Genomic DNA, 22,818 nt, shown 5'->3' with positions numbered 1-22,818 from the left:
ATAGAGCTCCTCTATGACTCAGCAATCCTACTTTTGATCACTTACCCAAGTGATCACAAACAAGACCATACTAAAGTTACCAACACAACTATGATTGTTGCAGCATTACTTATCATAGCTAAGATATGGAACCAACCCAGATGCCCCTCAGTAGATGAATGGATCAAGAAACTGTGGTATACATACACAATGGAAAAAGATATTTTCTGATCCACTCCTTCCATGCATCTCTCACCTTCTCTCATCATCATAGAAACACTTCTCTGTTCACCAATTTTATTCTGACAGATACCTTGTCAAATAACTTAGGAAATAATTCCTTCCCACATCATGGATTCAGTCTGTTTATAGCCTACTGATTAAGTCTGACTGCAGAGACTTGGGGCACTGTTCATACCATGCCACACTCCATTGGTTCCTGAGGCACACTTTTGACATGACCATGTCAGAAGAGAGTTACAACATCTATAATGCTGTGTATGCCTTGGCCCATGCCTTCCACCAGATGTTTCTTCATCACATGGAAGAGCCACCAGTGCACAATTGTCAAACAAGGGCATTTCTTTCTTCACAGGTAATGGCTTTGCTTTTGTGTGACCTCCTCTAGGCATATAGACTTTCTATAGAAGCTTTCATAGCAGATGGAACTAGGTCCTCTGGCTCCATTTTGGAAAATACAAGAAACATTGGGCCTGTCATGCTCTACATGAGTGAATGTAGAGTTGTGAAGACAATGTTCTTGGAAAATGCTGCATCCATGACAAGTAATTGCTGTGTCTTCTGTCCTCATCCTCATTATTTGTGGAAAAAGCCGGCCCAAATTTCAATATATCCAAATTGTCCTTGTAACTGTTTAAAATGACAGATCAAGGTGACTAATTCTTGAAAAACTAATATTGTCTGGACACAAGTGGCTCATACCTGTGGTTCACTCCTGACTACAGTTAACTATCAAAAAGCCAGAAGTGGAGCTTTGGCTCAATGGATAGAATGCAAACATTGAGAAGAAAATAAAACCACCTCAATTTGAGTGCCTAAGCCCTGAGTTTGAGTCACAGGATACACACACACACACACACACACACACACACACACACACACACACACACACCACAATGAACTAAGTCTTGCTTAAGGTAGTCTTACATAGTTGTCATACATATTTTACTATTCTACTTAGTTTATTATTCACCTTATTTCAGACTGACTCTCTGGTCACAATCATAAAATAAGTGATTGGAATGCAATTTATAGAGTCGTTGAGGTCTGTCATATGATCATTCATTATTTTGTTGGATGTGGCTAGAGTTGCGTTCCCTTGAAATTGAGTTTCTGAATCCCATCCTGGATACCCAGGTTTTAGAACTTGGAAACACTTTAGTCTGCTGTGGGCCTGCATTTCATACAGTTGGTTAGATTCCTGTGGTGTGTGTGAATCAGGGGATGGGAATGAAGAGTAATCCATTGTTCTGGGTTTCTGTGATAACACTGGGAAGCACTTCACCATACTATAATGTGTCCATTTTAGTTACATCCCTTTTTGAAGAAGATCCAATTTACCAATCCTGTTGGATACCAAGTGGTTTTGAATGAGGAAAGGAAATTGGAGGCAGAGTATGATATTCTGAGCTTTTGGAATTTTCCAGAATGTCTGGGACAAAAGGTGAAAGTTGGCAAGTTTTCTCCATCTAGGCCATATGGTCAACAACTGATTTTCTTTGAAAATCTGATAGAGTGGCCCATAGGAATTACCAAGGTGGGTCATTTCTACTTTTTGTACTCTCTCCTTTAAAAAAATGTATTGTTATTAGGAAGTAGTTGTAGAAAGAGCTTACAATTTCCTTAGTCTGGTTACAATCACAATGCTTGTAGACAGTGTCACCTAATCCTATTTCTCCCCCATAATTCTCTCTTTCTCTCTCTCTCTCTCTCTCTCTCTCTGTCTCTCTCTCTGTCTCTCTGTCTCTCTCTCTCTCTCTCTCTCTCTCTCTCTCTCTCTCTCTCTCTCTCTCTCTCTCTCTCTCTCTGTCACACTCACTCTCTCTCACCTCCTTCAGAAATTTAGATCAAGGTATTAAGCATCACTAGTTTCTCATGGGAATCTCTATGACTACTTTTTTCTGGCAAAAAGGGCCAGGGCATCAACGTGACTTAAGATAAACCACTGGAGGTATAGTTTGATTATTGATCATTATTCCTCATGGGAAGTTGAAGGTACCTAGTGCATGATGATCTCAGCTGAGCCTTGTCACCTCAGTCTCTAAGGATCCTCAGTATTAATAGATAGCGAAAAGAAAAGGATCCCAAAAGAGGGGAAAATACATTAGATCATGCTCAGACTCAATATCTGGCCATGCTTTTTTTTGTTGTTGTTGTTGTTGTTTTGGGTGCGGTTGTGGGGCCTGAACTCTGGGCCTGGGCGCTGTCCCTCAGCTCTTCAACTCAAGGCTAGCACTCTACCGCTTGAGCCACAGCGCCACTTCCGGCTATTTTCTTTTTGCTTATGTGGTGCTGAGGAATCGAACCGAGGGCCTCAGGCATGCAAGGCAAGCGCTCTACCACTGAGCCACCTTACCAGCCCTGACAATGTTCTTTAAATACTACAAGAGAAGGAACAATTCAACCATTCAGAAGGCTCCTTGAAGGAATCAGAATCTGTTGCCTGCTTATTTGGATTTGAGGCTCCTTCACTTGCCATATATCTTGTGTTTCTATGGCTTGTTCTATCCCACTTGGAATTGGCAACAGAGCAGCCAATGAAAAACCTAGAGGATAGTTCTCAAAATGCTCTAGAAACACTACTGGCATTCATGCTGAATGAAAAGGGCCCATTTAGTGACTGAGTGCAAGGATAAGTCTATAGGGGAAAAAATGGGAATCCAGAGGTGAAAGAAGTTAAAGAAGGCCAAGAAGGGCCAGATGCTCTTAGTTGGACAGAGACAGGTGGTAATTGAGGAGTTCCTGAATTCTGCAGGGAGGTATAGCTCATCCCTGATGAGAAATAATGACCCCTAGGTGTGACTAACATCTGGGACAACTGAGCCGAATCTGTCAAGGCTCTGTAGCCCCAAGAAGCAAGAGGGTTAAGAAGGTGAGTGGAATGCTTGGTATTTACTTTTTTAATAATTCTTAAAATGTATTTATTACTTTTTGTCAACTTAAAAATTTTTTATGGTTATTATTAAAGGGATATACGAGGGCTTACAGTTACATAAGTCAGGTAAAAATACATTTCTTTTTGGACAATGTCACCTCTTTCCTTGCTCTTTCCCAGTTTCTCCCTCTTTTCCCACACACAAGTTTTATATTTCCTTTGCCACAACTGCTGAATTTGTTCACTTTGTCCCTCCATTTCCTAATCAAATTGGAAAGGCCTCACCTCTTAATAATGTCATATTGGAGAAGATACTTTCAAATGACAGCAAGGAAAAAGCTGGAGGAAAAGCTGTAGATCTGAAGAAAGAAAAGTTCAGGTGATAACCAAAATAAAAGCAATGCTTTAGAAAGACTGATTTAACACTGTAATGCTGGAGGGGAGAATGAAATGAGAACAAACTGAAGAATAATTAAATTGAAGTAGAGATTTTGTATCTTTGCATATTTATGATAAACAATACGTGTTATATATGTAACAGTGTGGCAGATTTTGCTAGTTTCCGGAATTTAAGCCTAAACTATAAACATACAAATAATTAACTAAAAATGGTACACTTAGGGGAGGATTCTGAGGATATAGACATTTGAACAAGTACTGATCAGGTTGTTTGATATGTGGCTCAGCTGAAAGGCTGAAGAGAAGGAGGTAATATTGAAGAAGAAAATTAGGGGATAGGTTGTGATTGGTCAAGTCCTATAGTAGGGTTTGGTTAAAATATTGGTGGTGGTCTCTAAATCCTTGAGGCATACTGTCTGGGTTATTTGCTGAGCCTGGAGAGTATCTGGGTCTTTCCTAGTTGAAGGCAAAGATGGACCTTGAGGTGATGTGTAAGGGGATAATAAAGAAGGTGTCATTTAAATCAAACACTGAAAAGATTGGGGAGTTGGAGAAGATATGGGTCACAAGGGTTGGATAAATGAGAACAGATGAGATGACTCTGATTAATTTTAAAGGGTCCTGAAACAAGCAGTAGGAGCAATTAGTTTTTTTATTCCTAAACTGGCGGTTTGTGGAGGAGGAATGGGAATCAGAAGAGAGGCAGAAAGAAGCTGAATGATAATGGGTTTTAGCCCTCAGCAGATAATAGGAAAGAGAAGATACTCACTTGGGGTTAAAAAAGGGATGTGAGAAGCTTTAAGGGAAATAAGAACTTGGACATTGTGGGAGGAAATGGGGAAGAGGTTCTTGAAATGTCCCAAACTAAGGAGATTTACTTCTAGAAGGTGACTTGGGGGAGCAGAGGCTTGGGGTCATTGCACCTAACATCAACTTATCTGATCTTTTCTGCTTCTCTGAGACATATACTAGTTATTGAAAATAAGGGACACCATGGGACCTATGTTTCTTTGGGCCTGGCTTACTTCACTTAATATAATTTTTGCAAGTCTTGAGAAATGGAATCATTTATAAGAAGAGTAAAAGATCCCCAAAGAGAGGACAGAAACATTAGATAGGCTCAAATTCCATATCTTTCAATTATCTTTACAATTCTACTACATATAATATTATATGTAATATATATATAATATATATATATATCTTGTATATAATATATAATATATATAATAAAATATATAATATATAACATACATAATATATAACACATTTTATATTATATATGTTATATATATTATATATTATAATATGTATATTATGTACAATATATATTTTATATATATAATATATATTATAATATGTAAAATATATATACAATATATTTATATAATGTATATAATAATAGTATATGTAATATATATGACATATATATTATATACATAATATTATATATTACAATATATAATTTTATATATATAACATATATATATTTTATATATTCTACATATGATATCATATCATATTATATTTCATATTGTTATATAATGCATATTATAAAAGATATATTATATGTATAATATAATGTATTACTATAATATATAATATATATATTGTTATATACATAATATATTATAATATTATATATACATATATTATAATATATTATACATATTATATATAATATTATATATTATATGTATATAATATTACATATTATGTATTATATATATTATATATATCATATTTTACATAATATAATATATATACCATAAGAATATATTTTATAATATATGATATATAATATAATATACATATATATATAATATATTAATATATATTACATATCATATGTCGATTATATATATAATATATAATGTTATATATAATGTATACATATGTATAATATATTATGTAATATTTATGTTATATCATGTATGTAATATATATTCTATATTAATAATACATATTATGCTCTATTATAATGATAATAATATATTATGATACATATAATACATAATATATCATATGATATTATATATAATATAATATATAATATAATAATATAATAATACATATAATAATATAATAATACATATAATATATATTATGTATATATTAAATACACTATATAATATATATTACATATTATAGATATTATATAATATATAATATATATAGAATATATAATATTATATATATAGATATTATACAATATATAATATATATAGAATATATGGAATATATAATATATATAAATATATAATATATATAATATATATTTATATATAATACATATAAATATATATTATATATTATATATATTGTATATTATATATAATATATAACATACATCATATATATTCTACATTATATGTTATATGTATAATATTTTATAATGTATACAATATATGATATATTATATAGTGCATGTAATACATATATAATATATATACAATATATAATATATAATAATATAATATGTTATATTATATTGTCATATATATCATATTATATATAATATTACATATAACATAATATTATACATATATCATATCATGTATATGTATAACATTACATATATAATATTACATATAATATTATATATGTATAATATATGAAATATATAATATATTATATTATGATATATTATTTTATATTATATTATATATAATATATATAATATATGTGTTATAAATAGTATATATAATATATAATGTGTAAATCGGCTAAGTACAGCACAGAAGGATTTGGCAGAAATTTATTAGATTTAGGGAGAAATATGAGGAAAAACAGGATTAGAGGGATGTGGAGAGGTAAAAGGAGAGTGAATTTAACCAAATCCTTATCTCAAAGAGGGAAATGGATTGGACAGATCATAGGAGAGAGATTTAAAAAAGTAAAACTGGAAAGACAAAAATATTAATTTAAAAATTGAAACACTTTAAATTACTTAAGTTTAAAGAAACGATATTTGAGAAGAAAAGGATAGGATGAAAGGAAGGGAGGGATAGAAAGGAAACATGAAAACTAAAAAAATTTTTTTTTAATTGGTTATTTGAAAATGATATACGTTAAAGAAATGATACTGCTGTTAAAGCAGTTAAGCCTAAGAGGTTGTGAAATGAGAAATAAATTCCTGGATTAAATATGTACATAATGAGGAATAAGGTCTAATAATTGATGACAGGTAAATATTTGGGTTGAGCAGAACAGCAATTAAGTCACAGAAAAAAAAAAGAAAGAGAGTTAAAAAAATGAAAAGAGTTTTTAAAAAGACCACAAGGTTAAAAGAGATTTTAAGAAATCACACACACCTAAAATAAAAATTAGGAGGAAAAAGATTAATAGAAAACATTATAAAAAATGAAAATTAAAAAATAGATAGAAGAGTTCTTTGATTGTTGGGGACAGGGGCAGTGAGGAATGGGAAGATCCTGTGTCTCCCCTGTGTCCATAACCAGTCTCTTTTTTTTTTCTTTTTTTCTTTTTTTTTTAATTGAATTTTATTTTATTTGTGAACATACTGTACAGAGGGGTTATAATTACATGGGCAGGATAATGCGTACATTTCTTACCAAGCCTCCTCCTTTGTTTACCCCTCACATCCCTTCCCAGCCTCCCCCCTCCCCCCAATCCCAATCCTTATCCTTCCCCCCCTCCTTCCCCCCCCACACCGACGTTGTAAAGCTCGTTTTGGACATGACATCTTGTACTTCTCATTGTTGCAACAGGTCCACCTGTATCCTTAAACAACTGGTTTTTCCCCATCTCCTCCACAAGTTATACTGACGTTAAATATAGTGAAAGCAGGGGTTATACTGTGTGGGAGGGACATACAAAGCAACAAAGAGATATTCTTATAAATGCTTTAGAAACACATGCATGAAAGAAAAAAACATTAAAATACGTATCTAAGGGTTCATTTTCCTGACATCACATTATCTGACCTTTTCCACTTGACTCATACATATACTAGATATTGCAAATAAGGGAAACCATGGGACCTATGTTTCTTTGGGCCTGGCTTACTTCACTTAATATAATTTTTTCCAAGTTTTTCCATTTCCTAACAAATGGGGTAATGTCATTCTTTCTGATGGAAGCATAGAATTCCATTGTGTATATATACCACATTTTCTTGATCCATTCATCCACTTAGGGGCATCTGGGTTGGTTCCATATCTTAGCTATGATAATCAGTCTCTTGGTGGAGTCTCTGGTCTGCTTGTGGTATTTGGTTTTCCTCTGGCTTGATTGGTTTCATGAGTCAGTTTGTTTGAGCAGGCAGAAAAATGCTCTGCTTTATCCAGGATTTTGTGATTGTCCTCCCGGGCTAGTTCAGAGGGAAGAAGATCTACTTTGAGTATCACAAAACAGGGAGATGGCTGTTTCCTCTAGTTTTGAGATGCTGTGATGAGGCTACGTTCTGGGTAGGGTTGAGGTCTTTCAGCAAACAGTCACTTTTCCCTGAGGGGCTAGCTCCTGAGACACTCACAGAGCCCAGCCTGGAGCCATTCTCAGGGTTTATGTTTACTGAGTTTCAGTTGTTTGTCTAGGCTGCTGTAGGGAGGGACAGCCTCTGGCTCTGTTTACCCAGTGAAGAAAGTCTCTCTTCCGGGGCAGAGCTGCCTCTGCTTGGGCAGCATGACATTCCCTTGGGTGGAGCTGAGTCTGGCAGGTCAAGTCAGTATCCTGGGACCTGCTAATGGCTCCCATTGTTTCCTTCCAAGGACTGTGTTGAAGCTAGCTACTCAGTCAGGCCTTTGTCAGTATCAAAGATGGAGGTGGTGAGGGAGGGGTGGCCTTCCCTCCTCTGTTCCCTGAGGAGTGAAGATGTCAGGATTCTACTCATGCCACAGTCTTGATTCCTGGGCAGTCTCTGGTCTGTGATCTGCAGGATGAAGATATCTGTTCCTTGTCACTTCTTACTGATGTTGAGTAGAATCTGCTCATGCACTGCATCTGGAGCCTTTGTCCCAAAATCTCTCTGTTGGTATGTTAGCTACTGCCTCTGCCACCACTGCCACCGCTGCAGCCACAGCCACAGATACAAGCAAGTGCTCAGATATGTCTACTGGCCTGGGAATTCCCACTCTTTCCAAATTCTCCGTACTGTAATGGCACACATGGTGTGATTCTCTAGCCATGGACTGTTCACTGAAACACTAAAACTGCTTTCTATGTGAGAGCTGGTTTAGCCTCTAGCTTCCCCTCTGCCATCTTCTTCGGAATCCTCAGCATATTCTCTTTTAAAGGAAGAGACAGGAGAAGATGGCAGATTAGAAGCACCAACACTTTTTTGGGGGGTGGTGGGAGGAATCGGTCGTGGATTTAAAACTCTGGGCTTTGGGGCAATCCCTGCATTCTTCAGCGCAAGGCGAGGTCTATAACGCTTGAACCACAGAGCCAAATGTGGTTTTCTAGTGATTTATTGGAGATAAAAGTCTCACAAACTTTCCTTCCCTGGCTGGCTTTGAACTGCAAGCCTCAGATCTCAGCCTCCTGAGTAGCTAGGATTACAGGTGTGAGCCACCTTTGCCCAGCTGCATCAACACTTTTGTCCCCATGAATGTGAAGAATCAACATACACAGGAAAGAAAGTAGAGCTGTGGTTCAAGTATTAGAATGTATTGAGCAGAAAAATTCAGGGACAGACCCCAAGACCCCAGGTCAAGCCCCAGAACCACCTCAAAAAAAAAAAAATAAACTCAAGAAATCCAGGAAATTCTATACTGTAAGGAAAAAATAGATGAAGAGTATTGGGAATCTCAACAAGAGCAAGGATAAGATCCACATGGTTATCTCAATAAATGCAGAATAAGCATTTGACAAGATCCAACACCTATATATGATGAATGCTCTGGAAAATCTAGGAAATCAGGGAACATTCCTCATTACAATAAAGGCTATATATGACAAACCTACAGCCAGCATTATAATTAATGGTGAAAAACTAAAGCCATTTTCTCTTAATTCATGAATGAGACAAAGATGTCCACTCTCCACTGCTCTTCAATTGAATATTAGAATGCCTAGCTACAGCAATAAGACAAGATGCAAACATACAAGGGATCCAAAAAGGGAAAGATGAAGTAAAACTCTCCCTCTTTGGAGATGAAATTATCTTCGATTTAACGAATCCCGTGGGGGGAGGTGGAGACATTTGGTAGAGGAGCCAAAGGGGGGAAGGGAAGGGATGGGAAGGGTAAACAAAGGAGGAGGCTACAATGCTTGATAAGAAATGTGCTAATTATCTTGTTCATCTGTACAGTATTTTCACAATAACAAAAAAAAAGAATCTAACGACTCCAATCCCAATTTACTCGAGCTGACTTCAAACATTGGTAAAGTAGCAGGGTATAAAATTAACCCTCAAAAATCAATGGCTTTTCTGTATGCCAACAATCAGAAAAGCATGGCTGAAATCAGGAAAACAACTCCATTTGTAATAGCCCCACAAAAAATAAAATAAATAGGAATTCACCAAAGAAGTAAATGACCTCTATGAGGAAAACTTTAAAAATCTGAAAAAGGAAATCAAAAGAGAACTTAGAAAGTGGAAACACCTCCCGTGTGCCTGGATTAGAAGGATCAACATCTGAAAATGGCAATACTGGGGCTGGGACGGTGGCTTAGTGGTAGAGCGCTTACCTTGAATGCATGAGGCCCTGGGTTCGATTCATCAGCACCACATAAGCAAAAAGAAAAAAGCCAGAAGTGGGGCTGTGGCTCAAGTGCTCGAGGGCTAGCCATGAGCTGAAGAGCTGAGGGACAGCACCCTGGCCCAGAGTTCAGGCCCCAAACCAGACCCTTCCCCCCCAAAAAGAGAAAATGTTAATACTTCCCAAAGCCATCTACAAATTCAATGTGATACCTATAAATATTCCTGCCTCATTCTTCAAGGAAATAGAAGAAGCAATCCAAACATTCATATGGAACAATAAAAGACCCCAAATAGAAAACACGATCCTTAACAGAAAGAACTGTGCTGGAGGAATATCAATACCAAATTTCAAACTCTACTACAAAGCCATAGTAATCAAAACAGCTTGGTACGTTCACAAGAACAGACCTCAGGACCAATGGAATAGGATTGAAAACCCAGAAATGAACCTACAGACATATAGCGATCTAATCTTCAATAAGGGAGCTAAAAAAAATAGAAGGGAAGAAAGACAGCCTCTTCAGTAAATGGTGATGGCAAAATTGGTAAACTACTAATAGAAAACTGAAGGTAAATCCTTATATGTCACCCTGCACCAGAATCAACTCCAAATGGATAAAAGACTTCGAAGTCAAAGGAGACACCCTGAAAACATTACAGGATGGAATAGGAGAAATCCTAGGTCTCCTTGGTACAGGATAAGATTTTCATAATAGAGACCCAGAAACACAACAAATCAAAGAAAGGTTGGACAAATGGGATTGCATGAAATTGCAGAGCTCCTGCATGGCAAATGATGGCAAAACTACCAAGATCAATAGAAAGCCCACTGATTGGGAGAGGATCTTCACTAGCCACACAACGGACAAAGGTCTCATATCTAAAGTGTACCTGGAACTCAAAAACTTAAATCCCCCAAAACAAATCCTCAAAGAAACAACTGCCCAATAAATAAGTGGGCTAAAGACTTAAAGAGAAACTTCTCTGAAGAGGAAAGAAGAATGGCCCATAGACACATGAAGAAATGCTCACTCTCTAGCCATAAAAGAAATGCAACACAAAACAACATTGAGATACCACCTCATCCCAGTTAGAATGGCTACAATCAAGAACTATAATAACAACAGATGCTGGAGGGGATGTGGACAGAAGAGAACCTTACTGCATTGTTGGTGGGAGTGTAATCTTGTTCAACCACTTTGGAAAGTAGTATGGAGGTTCCTCAAAAGACTCCACATAGAGCTCCCCTCTGACCCAGCAATCCCACCTTGAGGCATTTACCCAAAGGATCACAAACAATACCATACTCAAGTTACCAGTACACCTATGTTTAATGCACCATTATTTACCATAGCAAAGACATGGAACCAATCCACATGCCCCTCAGGTGATGAATGGAGCAAGAAAATGTGGTATATATACACAATGGAATTCTATGCCTCCTTCAGAAAGAATAACATTGCCCCATTTGTTAGGAAATGGAAAGACTTGGAAAAAATTATATTAATTGAAGTAAGCCAGGCCCAAAAAACATAGGTCCCATGGTTTCCCTTATGGGCAATAACTAGTATATGTTTGAGACAAGCAAAAAGGGCAGATAACTTTATGTTAGTTGAAATGAACCCCAAGATATGTATTCAAATGTTTTTGCTTGCATGCAATTGTTTCTTACATATTTCTAAGATTATTTCTTCGTTGCTTTGTATGTCCCCCCCCCATAGTATAACCCCTGCTTTCACTGTATTTGATGTTGGTATAATTTTGGAGGGGAAAGGAAAAACAAATCATTTAAACAGGGATACAGGTGGACACATTGCAACAATGAGATGCACATGTCGCTATGCCAAAAACGAACTTTACAACTTTATTTTGGGGGGGGGGGTTGGGATGGGGACCGGGGGAAGATGGCAAGGGATGAGGAGGGGAAACAAAAGAGGAGGCTACAATGCTTGAAAAGAAATGTACTCATTATCTTGCCCAGGTAATTGTAAACGCTCTGTACATTATTTTCACAATAAAAAAAAAAGAAAAAGAAAAGGGAACTTTGCAACTTTGCCAGCGGAGGGGTGGGGACGTGTGGAAGTGGGACATGGGAAGGGATGGGTAGGGGAAGCAAAGGAGGAGGCTACAATTCTTGATACGAAATGTACTCATTATCTTACCTATGTAATTTAAGCCCTCTCTATGATATTTTCACCAAAAAGAAAGAAAAGAAAAAGAGAGGAAGCCATTAAAATGAAAAAAAAAAAAGAAAGAAAGGAGTCGTGTTGTTTAAGTTTGGGGGGAGCATTTTCTGAGGAAGATATATTTCCTGCCAGACAAATATTAATTCTTGGGGTAAGATATGCACCTCACAGGAAGGAATGCACCCTGTTGTCTCTCTTTGAAGCAAAGATAGTGCTTCTGTATTTCTATGTACCGTGTTTCCTCAATTTTTCCTGCCTCATTTTCCCCTAAAATGACTTTCTTACCTTAATATTAAGGGAAGTGGATGGATTACCTTTAAGCTTGAGGTTTTTTTGGTCATGTCTGGTAACCATTTGCCATGCCTCACTTTCACTGGATTATCTTCCATTTTCCCCTGAAATGACTTTGTTCCTTTAATCATAAAAGATGTAGATGGGTAAATCCACAGTTTTCCGAGGTTATACTTCCTCACTCCCCTCAAATGACTTTGGTCCCCCAATCTTAAAGGACATTGATTGGTGAAGATCTGTTTCTGTCACTGCATTAGGCTGAGCAGGGACATTGACATTTGAAGTCTTGTCCTATCTTATCAATGGGTGACATGGAAAGTTCTGTTGTTGAATTGTCAGTTTGGTACAACATTAGGAGCATTCTTTAACGAAAATCTGGAAAGGAAGTCAAACAAGAAATTCTGAAGCATAATAATCCTCAGAAGCTATGTAAGGTGCAGTAGATCAATACACCCCCACCTATTAATGCCATAAAGATAAATAACGAATTTCCCCACAAGTCGTTTCAGAGAACCATTAAGCAAGGCATTTGTTAAAACTAAGAGCAGAGTCAGACTTAGAGCTGGGGAGATATTTGAGTTGTCTGGAATATACACACAACTTTTAACCTTTAGAGTTCTGCAGGTTCCTCCTTGGGCTGCAGGAATGATAGCTAAAGTCTTCCTGTTCTGCAAGAGAGTTTTTCCCATCCCATTGACTATAAGTATGACAGTGCTATTTCCAGAAGAGAGAAGTCTTTGAGCTCAATTGTCCAAGAGTGGAAGTTAGCCAGGAATAACTTCCCTTGTATAAGTTTGGGCCCACTGTCAAAATGGGTTACTTTCCAATTCAGCCCAGGAAATAGTAATTAGAAAAGGTGACTTCTTATACATCCTAAGCTTAATGAAGGAGCTTCAACAATTGTTCTGAGACTAAAGAATGCTATTTATAATTCAGTAAACAGAAAATTAAAATTGGAAACTTGATCACACCATTCAGGCAATGTGGTTAACTCTCCTTTTATTAATCTTGAAGAGGAATCTCAAGTCTTTTAGAGGTTTACAGGTAGAGAAGTCCTTTGAGACCTCGTGTCTACATGAATCTGGAACCTGAGATTGGGGATAATGATATCAAGTTTTTATTCTAGAAATGTTTATCCAAGAGGTAACAACAGACAATTTCACAGCTGTGAGAATACTGAGAAGAACTGAACAGGGTCATTTCCATTTACGTAAAAGTTGATCTGAAGAAATTTCATAGAAGGGATCCAAGCCATTCTTGGGTGGGGGTTCTCCTTAAAACTTTTTATTTTATTGTAAAGATGCTGTACAGAGGGGTTTCAATGACATCAGAAAGGTAATGAGTCCATTTCTGGTCCAACATTGTTACCCCTCCTTTTTCTCCTACCATCCCTTTCCTCTACCACCTCCCTCACTCCTCTCTCCCCCAAATACGTAAAGTGCATTTCCAACATAGTGTCTTGTGAATATCATTGTTGCAATGGGTCATCCTGTGTCCTTCTTTCAGAATTGTGTTATTCCCACTGCCCCTCCCCAAATTAGATAAATGTATATACAAGATTCAAGGTACCTAAATCAAATAGAGTGACAACAGGGATATGCCATAGGAGAAAGAACATACATAGGAAACAAAAAATCACATAGTACATTAAAAACAACAACGAAGAAAAACCTCATGTGTCTGTACCTTGGGGTACATTTTGCTGAGCATCATTTTATATGGTCATATGTACATAACTTTTGAGCTTTTCAGATTATCTGATAAGATTAGCCTAGACATATACCAAAATTACAATTAAGGGAAACCATCGTACCTATATTATTTTGGGTCTGGCATACTTTACTTAATATGATTTTTTCCAAGTCTTTCCATTTTCTAATAAATTGGGCAGTGTCATTCTTCCTGGCGGAGGCATAGAATTCCAGTGTGTGTGTGTGTGTGTTTCTGTGTGTGTGTGTGTTTCTGTGTGTGTGTGTGTGTGTGTGTGTGTGTGTCACATTTTCTTGATCCATTCATCTACTGAAGGAAATCTGGATAGGTTCCATATCTTAGCTGTGGTGAATAATGCTTCTATAAACGTAGTTGTGCTGGTAGTCAAGCCATTTTCCTACAGCAGAGCACTACACCCTACTTAGCACTCTGGTGTGCAAAAGCATTTCCCTGGTTGACTGGAGAACCTGAACTGTGGTGACCATTACACTGCATATCAGCTTTCTGTGAAGCTTCCCAGACATCTTTCAATGGGGACAAGATCTTAGATGCATGATTAATTGGGGTTTTACAAACATAGGTCTCATGGTTTCCCTTATTTGCAATATGTAGTATATGTCTGAGTCAAGAAGAAAAGGTTAGATAAGATGATGTTAGGGAAATGAACCCTACGATATGTATTAAAATGTTTTTTTTCTTTCATGTGATTGTTTCTAAGGCATTTATAAGATTATTTCTTTGTTGTTTTGTATGTCCCTCCCCCACAGTATAACCCGTGTTTTCACTGTATTTGATGTCGGTATAATTTGTGGAGGGGAAGGGGTTAAATAGGGATACAGGTGGACCCATTGCAACAACGAGATGTACAAGTCATTATGTCCAAAACAAACTACAACTTTGCAGGTGGGCTGGGAGTATTGGGTGGGAGGTAGGGGGGATGATGGGAAGGGATGGGAAGCAGAAACAAAGGAGGAGGCTACAATGCTTGATAAGAAATGTACTCATTATCTTGCCCATGTAATTGTAACCCCTCTGTACAGTATTTTCACAATAAAAAATAAAAATTAAAAATAATCTTGGCCAATCATATTCAACAATTCATCCATAAGATCATAAACCGAGATCAAACAGGATTAATTTCAGGGATGCAAAGATGGTTCAATATATGCAAATCAACTAATGTAATTCATCACATCAACAACAGCATGGATAAGATCCACATGGTTATTTCAATAGATGCAGAAATCGCATTTGACAAGATCCAACACCCCTTTTTGATGAAAGCTCTGGAAAGACTAGGAATCCAGGGAACATTCCTCAATACAATAAAGGCTGTATATGACAAAGCTAGAATTATACTTAATTTTACTTAATGCTGAATTAAACTTAATCCTGAAAACTAAAGCCTTTTTCTATAAACTTAGGAAGGAGACAAAGATGTCCACTCTCTCCACTTCTCTTCAATTTAGTATTAGAATGCCTAGCTACAGCAATGAGACAAGATGCAATCATAAAAGGGATCCAAATAGGAAATAAAAAATAAAACTCTCCCTCTTTGTACATGGCATGATCTTGTATTTAAAGAATACCACGGACTCCACTCCCAAATTACTCAAGCTGATTCGAAACTTTGGCAAACTAGCAGGGTACAAAATTAACCCTCAAAAATCAATGGCTTTTCTGTATGCCAACAATGAGAGGAGTATGGCTGAAATCAGGAAAGCAACTGCTTTGGTAATATCCCAGCACACAAAAAAATGACTAGGAATTAATTAAAGAAGTGAAGGACCTCTATGATGAAAACTAAAACCTGAAAAAGGATTCAAAGCAGAACTTTGAAAGTGGATAAACCTCCCATGCCTCCATATTGGAAGGATCACCATCTTGAAAAAGACAATACTTCCCAAGGCTATTTATAAATTCAATGTGATACTGATCAATATTCCAACCTCATTCTTCAAGTAAATAGAAGAAGCAATCCAAATATTCATATGGAACAATTAAAAACCCCGAATAGCACAAACAATCCTGAACAGAAAGATCAGTGCTGGAGGAATATCAATACCAAATTTCAAAATCTACTACAAAGCCATAATATCAAAACAGCTTGGGACTGGCACAAGAAATGACCTGAAGAACAATGGAATCGAATTGAAAACTCAGAAATCAACTCACAAACCTATAGCCACCTAAACTTCGATAAGGGAGCTAAAAAAATAGAATGGAAGAAAGACACCCTCTTAAGTAAACGGTGCTGGCAAAATTGGTTAATCACCTACAGAAAACTGAAGTTGTATTCTTCTATATCACCCTGCATCAGAATCAACTCCAAATGGATCAAGAACTCAAAGTCAAACAGGCACCCTGAAAACATTCCAAGATGGAATAGGAGAAACCCTAGGTCTCCTTGGCACAGGCCGAAATTTTCATAATAGAGACCCAGAAATACAACAAATCAAAGAAAGGTTGGACAAATGGGATCCCATGAAATTGCAGAGCTTCTGCATGGCAAAGGACATGGCTAGCAAGGTCAATAGAAAGCCCAGGGATTGGGAGAACATCTTCACTAGCCATACAATGGACAAGGGTCTCATATCTAAAATATACTTGGAACTCAAAATCTACATCTCCCCACAACAAATGCTCAAAGACACAACTTCCTGATAAATAAGTTGGCTAAAGACTTAAAGAGAAACTTTTCTGAAGAGGAAATAAGAATGCCAATAGACACAGGAAGAAATGCTCAACCTCTCTAGCAATAAAAGAAATACAAATCCAAAAGACATTGAGATTCTACCTCACCCCAGTTGGAATGGCTATAATCAAGACCTCTAATACAACTGATGCTGGAGGGGATGTGGATATAAAGGAACCCTACTACATTGTTGGTGGGAGTGTAAATTGGTTCGACCACTTTGGAAAGTAGTACGGGGGTTCCTCAAAAGACTCCACATAGAGCTCCCCTATGACCCAACAATCCCACTTTCAGGCATTTACCTGAATGACCTCATACAAGACAATACTAAAGCTACCAGCACAACTATGTTTATTGCAGCATTATTTACCATAGCTAAGACATGGAACCAACCCACATGCCTCTCAGTAGATGAATGGAACAAGAAAATGTGGTATATATACACAATGGAATTCTATGCCTCCATCAGAAAGAATGACATTGCTCCATTTGTTAAGAAATGGAAAGACTTGGAAAAAATTATATCAATTGAGGTAAGCCTGGCCCAAAGAAACATATGTCTCATAGTATCTCTTATTTGCAATTACTAGTATAGGTCTGGGACAAGTAGAAAAGGTCAAAAGCTATGTACATCTGACCAGATATGATGATGTTAAGCAAAATGAACTCCAAGATAGGGACAAAAGTGGTTTCTTCTTTCTTGCTATTTTTTTCTAATGTATTTATAAGGTATCATGTGATTTTTTTGTTGCTTTCTATGTTGCTCCCCCACACTATAACCTCTATTTTCACTATATATGACCTTGGTATAATTCACGGGGGGGAAGCATAAAAACAAAATGTTTAAATAGGGATGTAGGTTGACCCTTTGCAGCAATGAGATGTAGAACATTATGGTGAAAAATGAACTTTACACTTTAGGGGGTGGTGGGAGTAAAGGGGTATAGTTTTGGAGATGGGAGGGAAGGGATAATAGGGGAAAAACAAAGGAGGAGGCAAAAATACTTGATAAGAAATGTATTCATTACCTTCCTCATGTGACTGTAACCCCTCAGTACAGTATTTTCACAATAAAAAACCTATTTAAAAAATCCAAAATGGGAGGAGTTCCGGGAAGATGGCGGAGGAGAAGCTGTAATCTGAACAAGCTCTCGCATAGAAAGCAGTTTTAGAGTTCCAGTGAACAGTCCTAAGCCAGAGAATCACACCAAGTGTGCCATCACAGGACAGAGAGTTACACAAGAGAGGGAAGCCAAGGCAAAAAGAAACACCTGAGTGCTCACCAGCAGCTGCCGCGGCAGCGGCAGCAGGGTCGCAAGCGGCGGAGACCTCAGCCGGGGGCCATACCTGAGAGCTCACACAGAGAGTCCAGGACGAAGAAGCCAGATGCAGTGGGCGAGCGGATTCTACTCAACACCAACAAGAACCAACAAAGAGTGGACATCTTCATTCTGCAGCTTGCAGACCAGGGACGACCCAGGATCCAAGACTCAGCGTGAGTAGAAGCCCGACGTCCTCACTCCTTCTCAGGGAGCAGAGGAGGGAAGGCCACCCCTCCCCCCCAGCACCGGTGATCTCCATCTTGGATACCGACAAAGCTCGGAGGAGCTGCCAGCTCCAACCCAGGCCTTGGAATAAAACGAGTCATTTAGCAGGTCACAAGAACTTAACGGCAAAGTGCCCTGCCAGACTCGGCTCCATCCAGGGAAAAGTCACCCAGCTCAGGCGCCAGCCATTGGAGTGGCTTCCCTCACTGGGTAACCAGAGCCAGAGGCTGCCCCTCCCTCTAGCAGCCTCAACAATCAATTGAAAAACAGAATCCCTGGGAACTGCTCCAGGCTGGGCTCTGGGAGATTTTTTTTGCAAAAAACAGCCCCAGGAAAAAGCTACTGATTGTTGAAAGGCCTCAACTCTACCCAGAACCTAGCCTCACCACTGCATCCCCCTCTTTTGTGATTCTCAAAGCAGATCACCCTCCTAGAAAACTAACCTGGGAGGGGGAATCTCAAAATCTTGGGTAAAGCAGAGCATTTTTCTGCCTCTTCCAACAAACCGACTTAATAAACCAATCAAGCCACAGGACCTCAAGCTGACCAGAGACTCCAACAAAAGGTTGGTTACAGACAAAAGGGAGATACAGGATTCTTCCCACCCCTCCCCCCGCCCAAAAAAAATCAAAGGACTTTTTTTTTCTTTTTTTCTTCTTCTTTTCTTTTTTTTTGTTTGTTTTTTTTTTTGTTACCTTATATATATATATATAAATTTTTTTCTCTTTTAAGACTTTTATTAATCTTTAATTTTTGCCTCTTCTGAAAACATAATTGATTTCCAGTAACTTTTTTTTTCTCATCTTATAAGTTTTATTTTAGGAATATGTAAATGAGCGTTTTCCTTTCTTTTCTTATCTTCTTTCTCTTTTTCTTTCTTTCATAATTATCTTTTTGTTTTTTGTCTAGCTCTACTGAACTTCTGATCTTTTCTTCTCCCTTTCCCATCCTTAAATGTTTTTCACATCTCCTCTATGTCCCTCCCTTTCTCACAACATATTCACATTCCTCTCTAAATAGATGGTCTTTTAATCTCTACAATAACATTAATTTTTACGTTTCTATTTTTTTCTGGTCTCTTTTCATTCCCCTATCCCTCTCTACTTTTTCTCTCTCTCTCTACTTGGATCCTACCCAACCCATTTCCTGCATTGTTATTAGGACATACTTAACTCTCCCTGTGCCTCCCCACACCAATCTATTCCTATTTTTCACCCACATCTCTCCCTAATCCTAATAATTTCTGGTTTTCCAAATTCTTTTCTGCGGTTCGAAGTCCTTTAAAATATAGTTATTTGATGTTGAATAGATGTATCTGTTGAACTAGATTGTATCTGTAGATTATTGACTGTACAAATGCAAACTTTGGTTGATGGTTGCCTTAAGATAGTGTTCTAGCACAAAACTGGTGCTATCTTCATCTCAAATGGGCAGAGTAAGCCGGAAAAACACAAGAAAAATGGCAAATTCGGGTATCTCAATTCCCAATCTTGATAATCAGGGGTCAGATCAGATAATGAATAATCCAGAGGAGAGTTCCCAAATAGCTCTACAAACACTGCTGGCAAACATGATAAATGAGAAGTTTGACAACTTACAAAGGACTCTGTATGAGCGTGATAGGGAGAGATACAGGATTTGCGTGAACAACTTGAGAATACTCAAAGAGAAAGGGAGGAATGGTGTGAGCAGGCTGAGAACACTCAAAGAGAACTGCAGGAATCCCACGAACGTGAGGAAGTTAAACAAAGAGTAATACAGGAATTGAGAGACCAGGTAGAGAACACACAAAGATCACTAAAGGCATCCATAGAATCCATTAACAAAGAGCTGAAGGAAGTCAGGGAGACCACAAAGGGAATGCTGAATGGAACCCAACAGAAGGAATGGGAGTCCAAAGAAACCATATCCAATCAACTAAGTGATTTGAGGACAAACACTGAACACCAAATTAAGGAAGTAAAGAGATTCATACAAGACCTAAAACAGAGCTTCAACAAAGAACTTGAAGCCATCAAAGCTGACCAATTAGAAGGAAAAGATATTAAAAACAAAGTAGAGAGTCTTGACAGCAGGTTAGACCATGCAGAAGATCGAATCTCAGGGATTGAAGACAGCCTAGATATTATAGAGAAAGAACATACAACCATCCAAGACAAGTCCAAGAAATATGATAGATCTATCCAACACCTGGAAGACACCATCCGAAGGCCTAATCTAAGGATAATGGGTGTAGAGGAGCACCTAGAAACAGAAGTTAATAGTCTAGGAAATTTGTTTAACAGGATCCTAGCAGAGAACTTCCCAAACATGCAAAAAGATAGGCCTATTCAGATACAAGAAGCCTTTAGAACCCCAAATAGACCAGACCAGAATAGGACATCCCACTGTCACATTATAATGCACACAGGATCAACTAAGAACAAGGAAAAGATCCTTAAAGCTGTCAAGGAGAAAAGGGTAATCACCTATAAAGGGAAACCAATTAGAATCAACTCAGATTTCTCAGCAGAGACAATCAAAGCAAGAAGAGCCTGGAATGATGTATGCCATGCCCTAAAAACAAACAACTATCAACCAAGAATACTGTACCCAGCTAAACTCTCCTTCATAACTGAAGGCCAAATAAAAACCTTCCATAGCAAAGAAAAATGGAAACAATATATCTCCACCAAACCAGCCCTACAAAAGATTCTTAAAGATGTCCTACACATAGAAAACCAACAAGACCACAATAAAGACCAACAAACTGCACCGAAACGGAGAATCCAAGAACCATAGGAAGAACCCAGTTTTTGCAGCCGCCAAGAAGGTAGATAACATGGCAGGAACTCCCAAATACCTCTCAGTCCTATCTCTTAATATTAATGGACTGAACTCTCCAATTAAGCGACATAGACTGTCTAGTTGGATTAAAAAACAAGACCCTTCTATCTGCTGCCTGCAGGAGTCACATCTTGCCTGTAAAAACACCCACATTCTCAATGTTAAAGGCTGGAACAAAATCTACCAAGCAAACGGCCCCCATAAACAGGCGGGAGTTGCAATCCTAATATCAGATAAAATAGACTTCAAATTAAAAATCGTGAGTAGAGATAAAGAAGGCTGCTACATACTAATTAAAGGATCTCTCCTTCAGGAGGACATTACAATTCTAAATATCTATTCGCCAAACAATGGAGCACCCAAATTTATCAAAGAAACACTACTTTCCCTCAAATCCCATATAGATCCAAAGACATTAATTGTTGGGGATTTTAACACACCACTCTCCCCACTAGACAGATCAACTCGGCAAAAACTCAACAGAGAAACCACAGATCTAAACAGCTGCATAGATCAACTAGCCTTAACAGACATTTACCGAACATTTCACCCAGCAGCATCAGAATACACGTTCTTCTCAGAAGCACATGGAACGTTTTCTAAAATAGACCACATTCTAGGCCACAAACCAAACTTGTCTAAATTCAGAAACATTGAAGTTATACCCTGCATTCTCTCTGACCACAAGGGAATAAAATTAGGACTCAACACCAAAAGCCACCAAAGAAAGTCCGGTATCACATGGAGGCTAAACAACACACTGCTGAATCAAGAGTGGGTCATGGAAGAGATTAGAAAGGAAATTCAAATGTTCATGCTATTCAACAAAAATGAACACACAAATTACCAGCTCCTCTGGGACACAGCAAAGGCAGTACTCAGAGGCAAGTTTATAGCTCTGAGCTCCTACATCAACAAATTGGAGAGATCTGAAACTAGCAATTTAATGACACATCTAAACCTCCTTGAAAAAGAGCAGTAAGATAAACCCCAATCCAGTAGACGGAAAGAAATAATCAAAATTAAATCAGAATTAAATGAATTAGACTCCAAAAAAACTATAGAAAGAATCAACAAAACAAAGAGTTGGTTCTTTGAAAAACTTAACAAAATTGACAGACCCTTAGCAAATCTTATCAGAAAAAGAAGAGAACACACCCAAATTAATAAACTCAGAGATGAGAATGGAAACATCACCACGGAAACAACCAAGATTCAGAACATTATAAGGGAATACTTCTCAAAACTTTATGCTAATAAGTTCGACAACTTGACAGAAATGGACCTCTTCCTAGCAAATATTGACATGCCAAAACTAAACCAAGATGAGTTAAACTATCTTAACAGGCCCATATCAAGCATTGAAATAGAAACAGCAATAAGAGACCTCCCAGCTAAGAAAAGTC

The 22,818-nt window shown here is 37.5% G+C and overlaps 1 protein-coding gene across 1 annotated transcript in view; it reads left to right on the top strand.

Moving 5' to 3' along the window:
- Positions 1-436: 436 nt before the first annotated feature.
- Positions 437-22,818, top strand: part of LOC138813625 (vomeronasal type-2 receptor 116-like) — a 46,899-nt gene continuing 24,517 nt past the window's right edge. Inside the window, exons 1-2 of the mRNA XM_070002025.1 lie at positions 437-574; positions 1,529-1,756. Of these exons, the coding sequence (XP_069858126.1) occupies positions 437-574; positions 1,529-1,756 (366 nt within the window). The remainder of the gene's footprint in view (positions 575-1,528; positions 1,757-22,818) is intronic.

This window comes from Dipodomys merriami, unplaced genomic scaffold (assembly GCF_024711535.1).
Source record: "Dipodomys merriami isolate MVZ:Mamm:240054 unplaced genomic scaffold, mDipMer1.0.p SCAF_6, whole genome shotgun sequence".
NCBI classification, from domain to species: domain Eukaryota; kingdom Metazoa; phylum Chordata; class Mammalia; order Rodentia; family Heteromyidae; genus Dipodomys; species Dipodomys merriami.
This window is presented reverse-complemented; position numbering and strand designations above follow the sequence as displayed.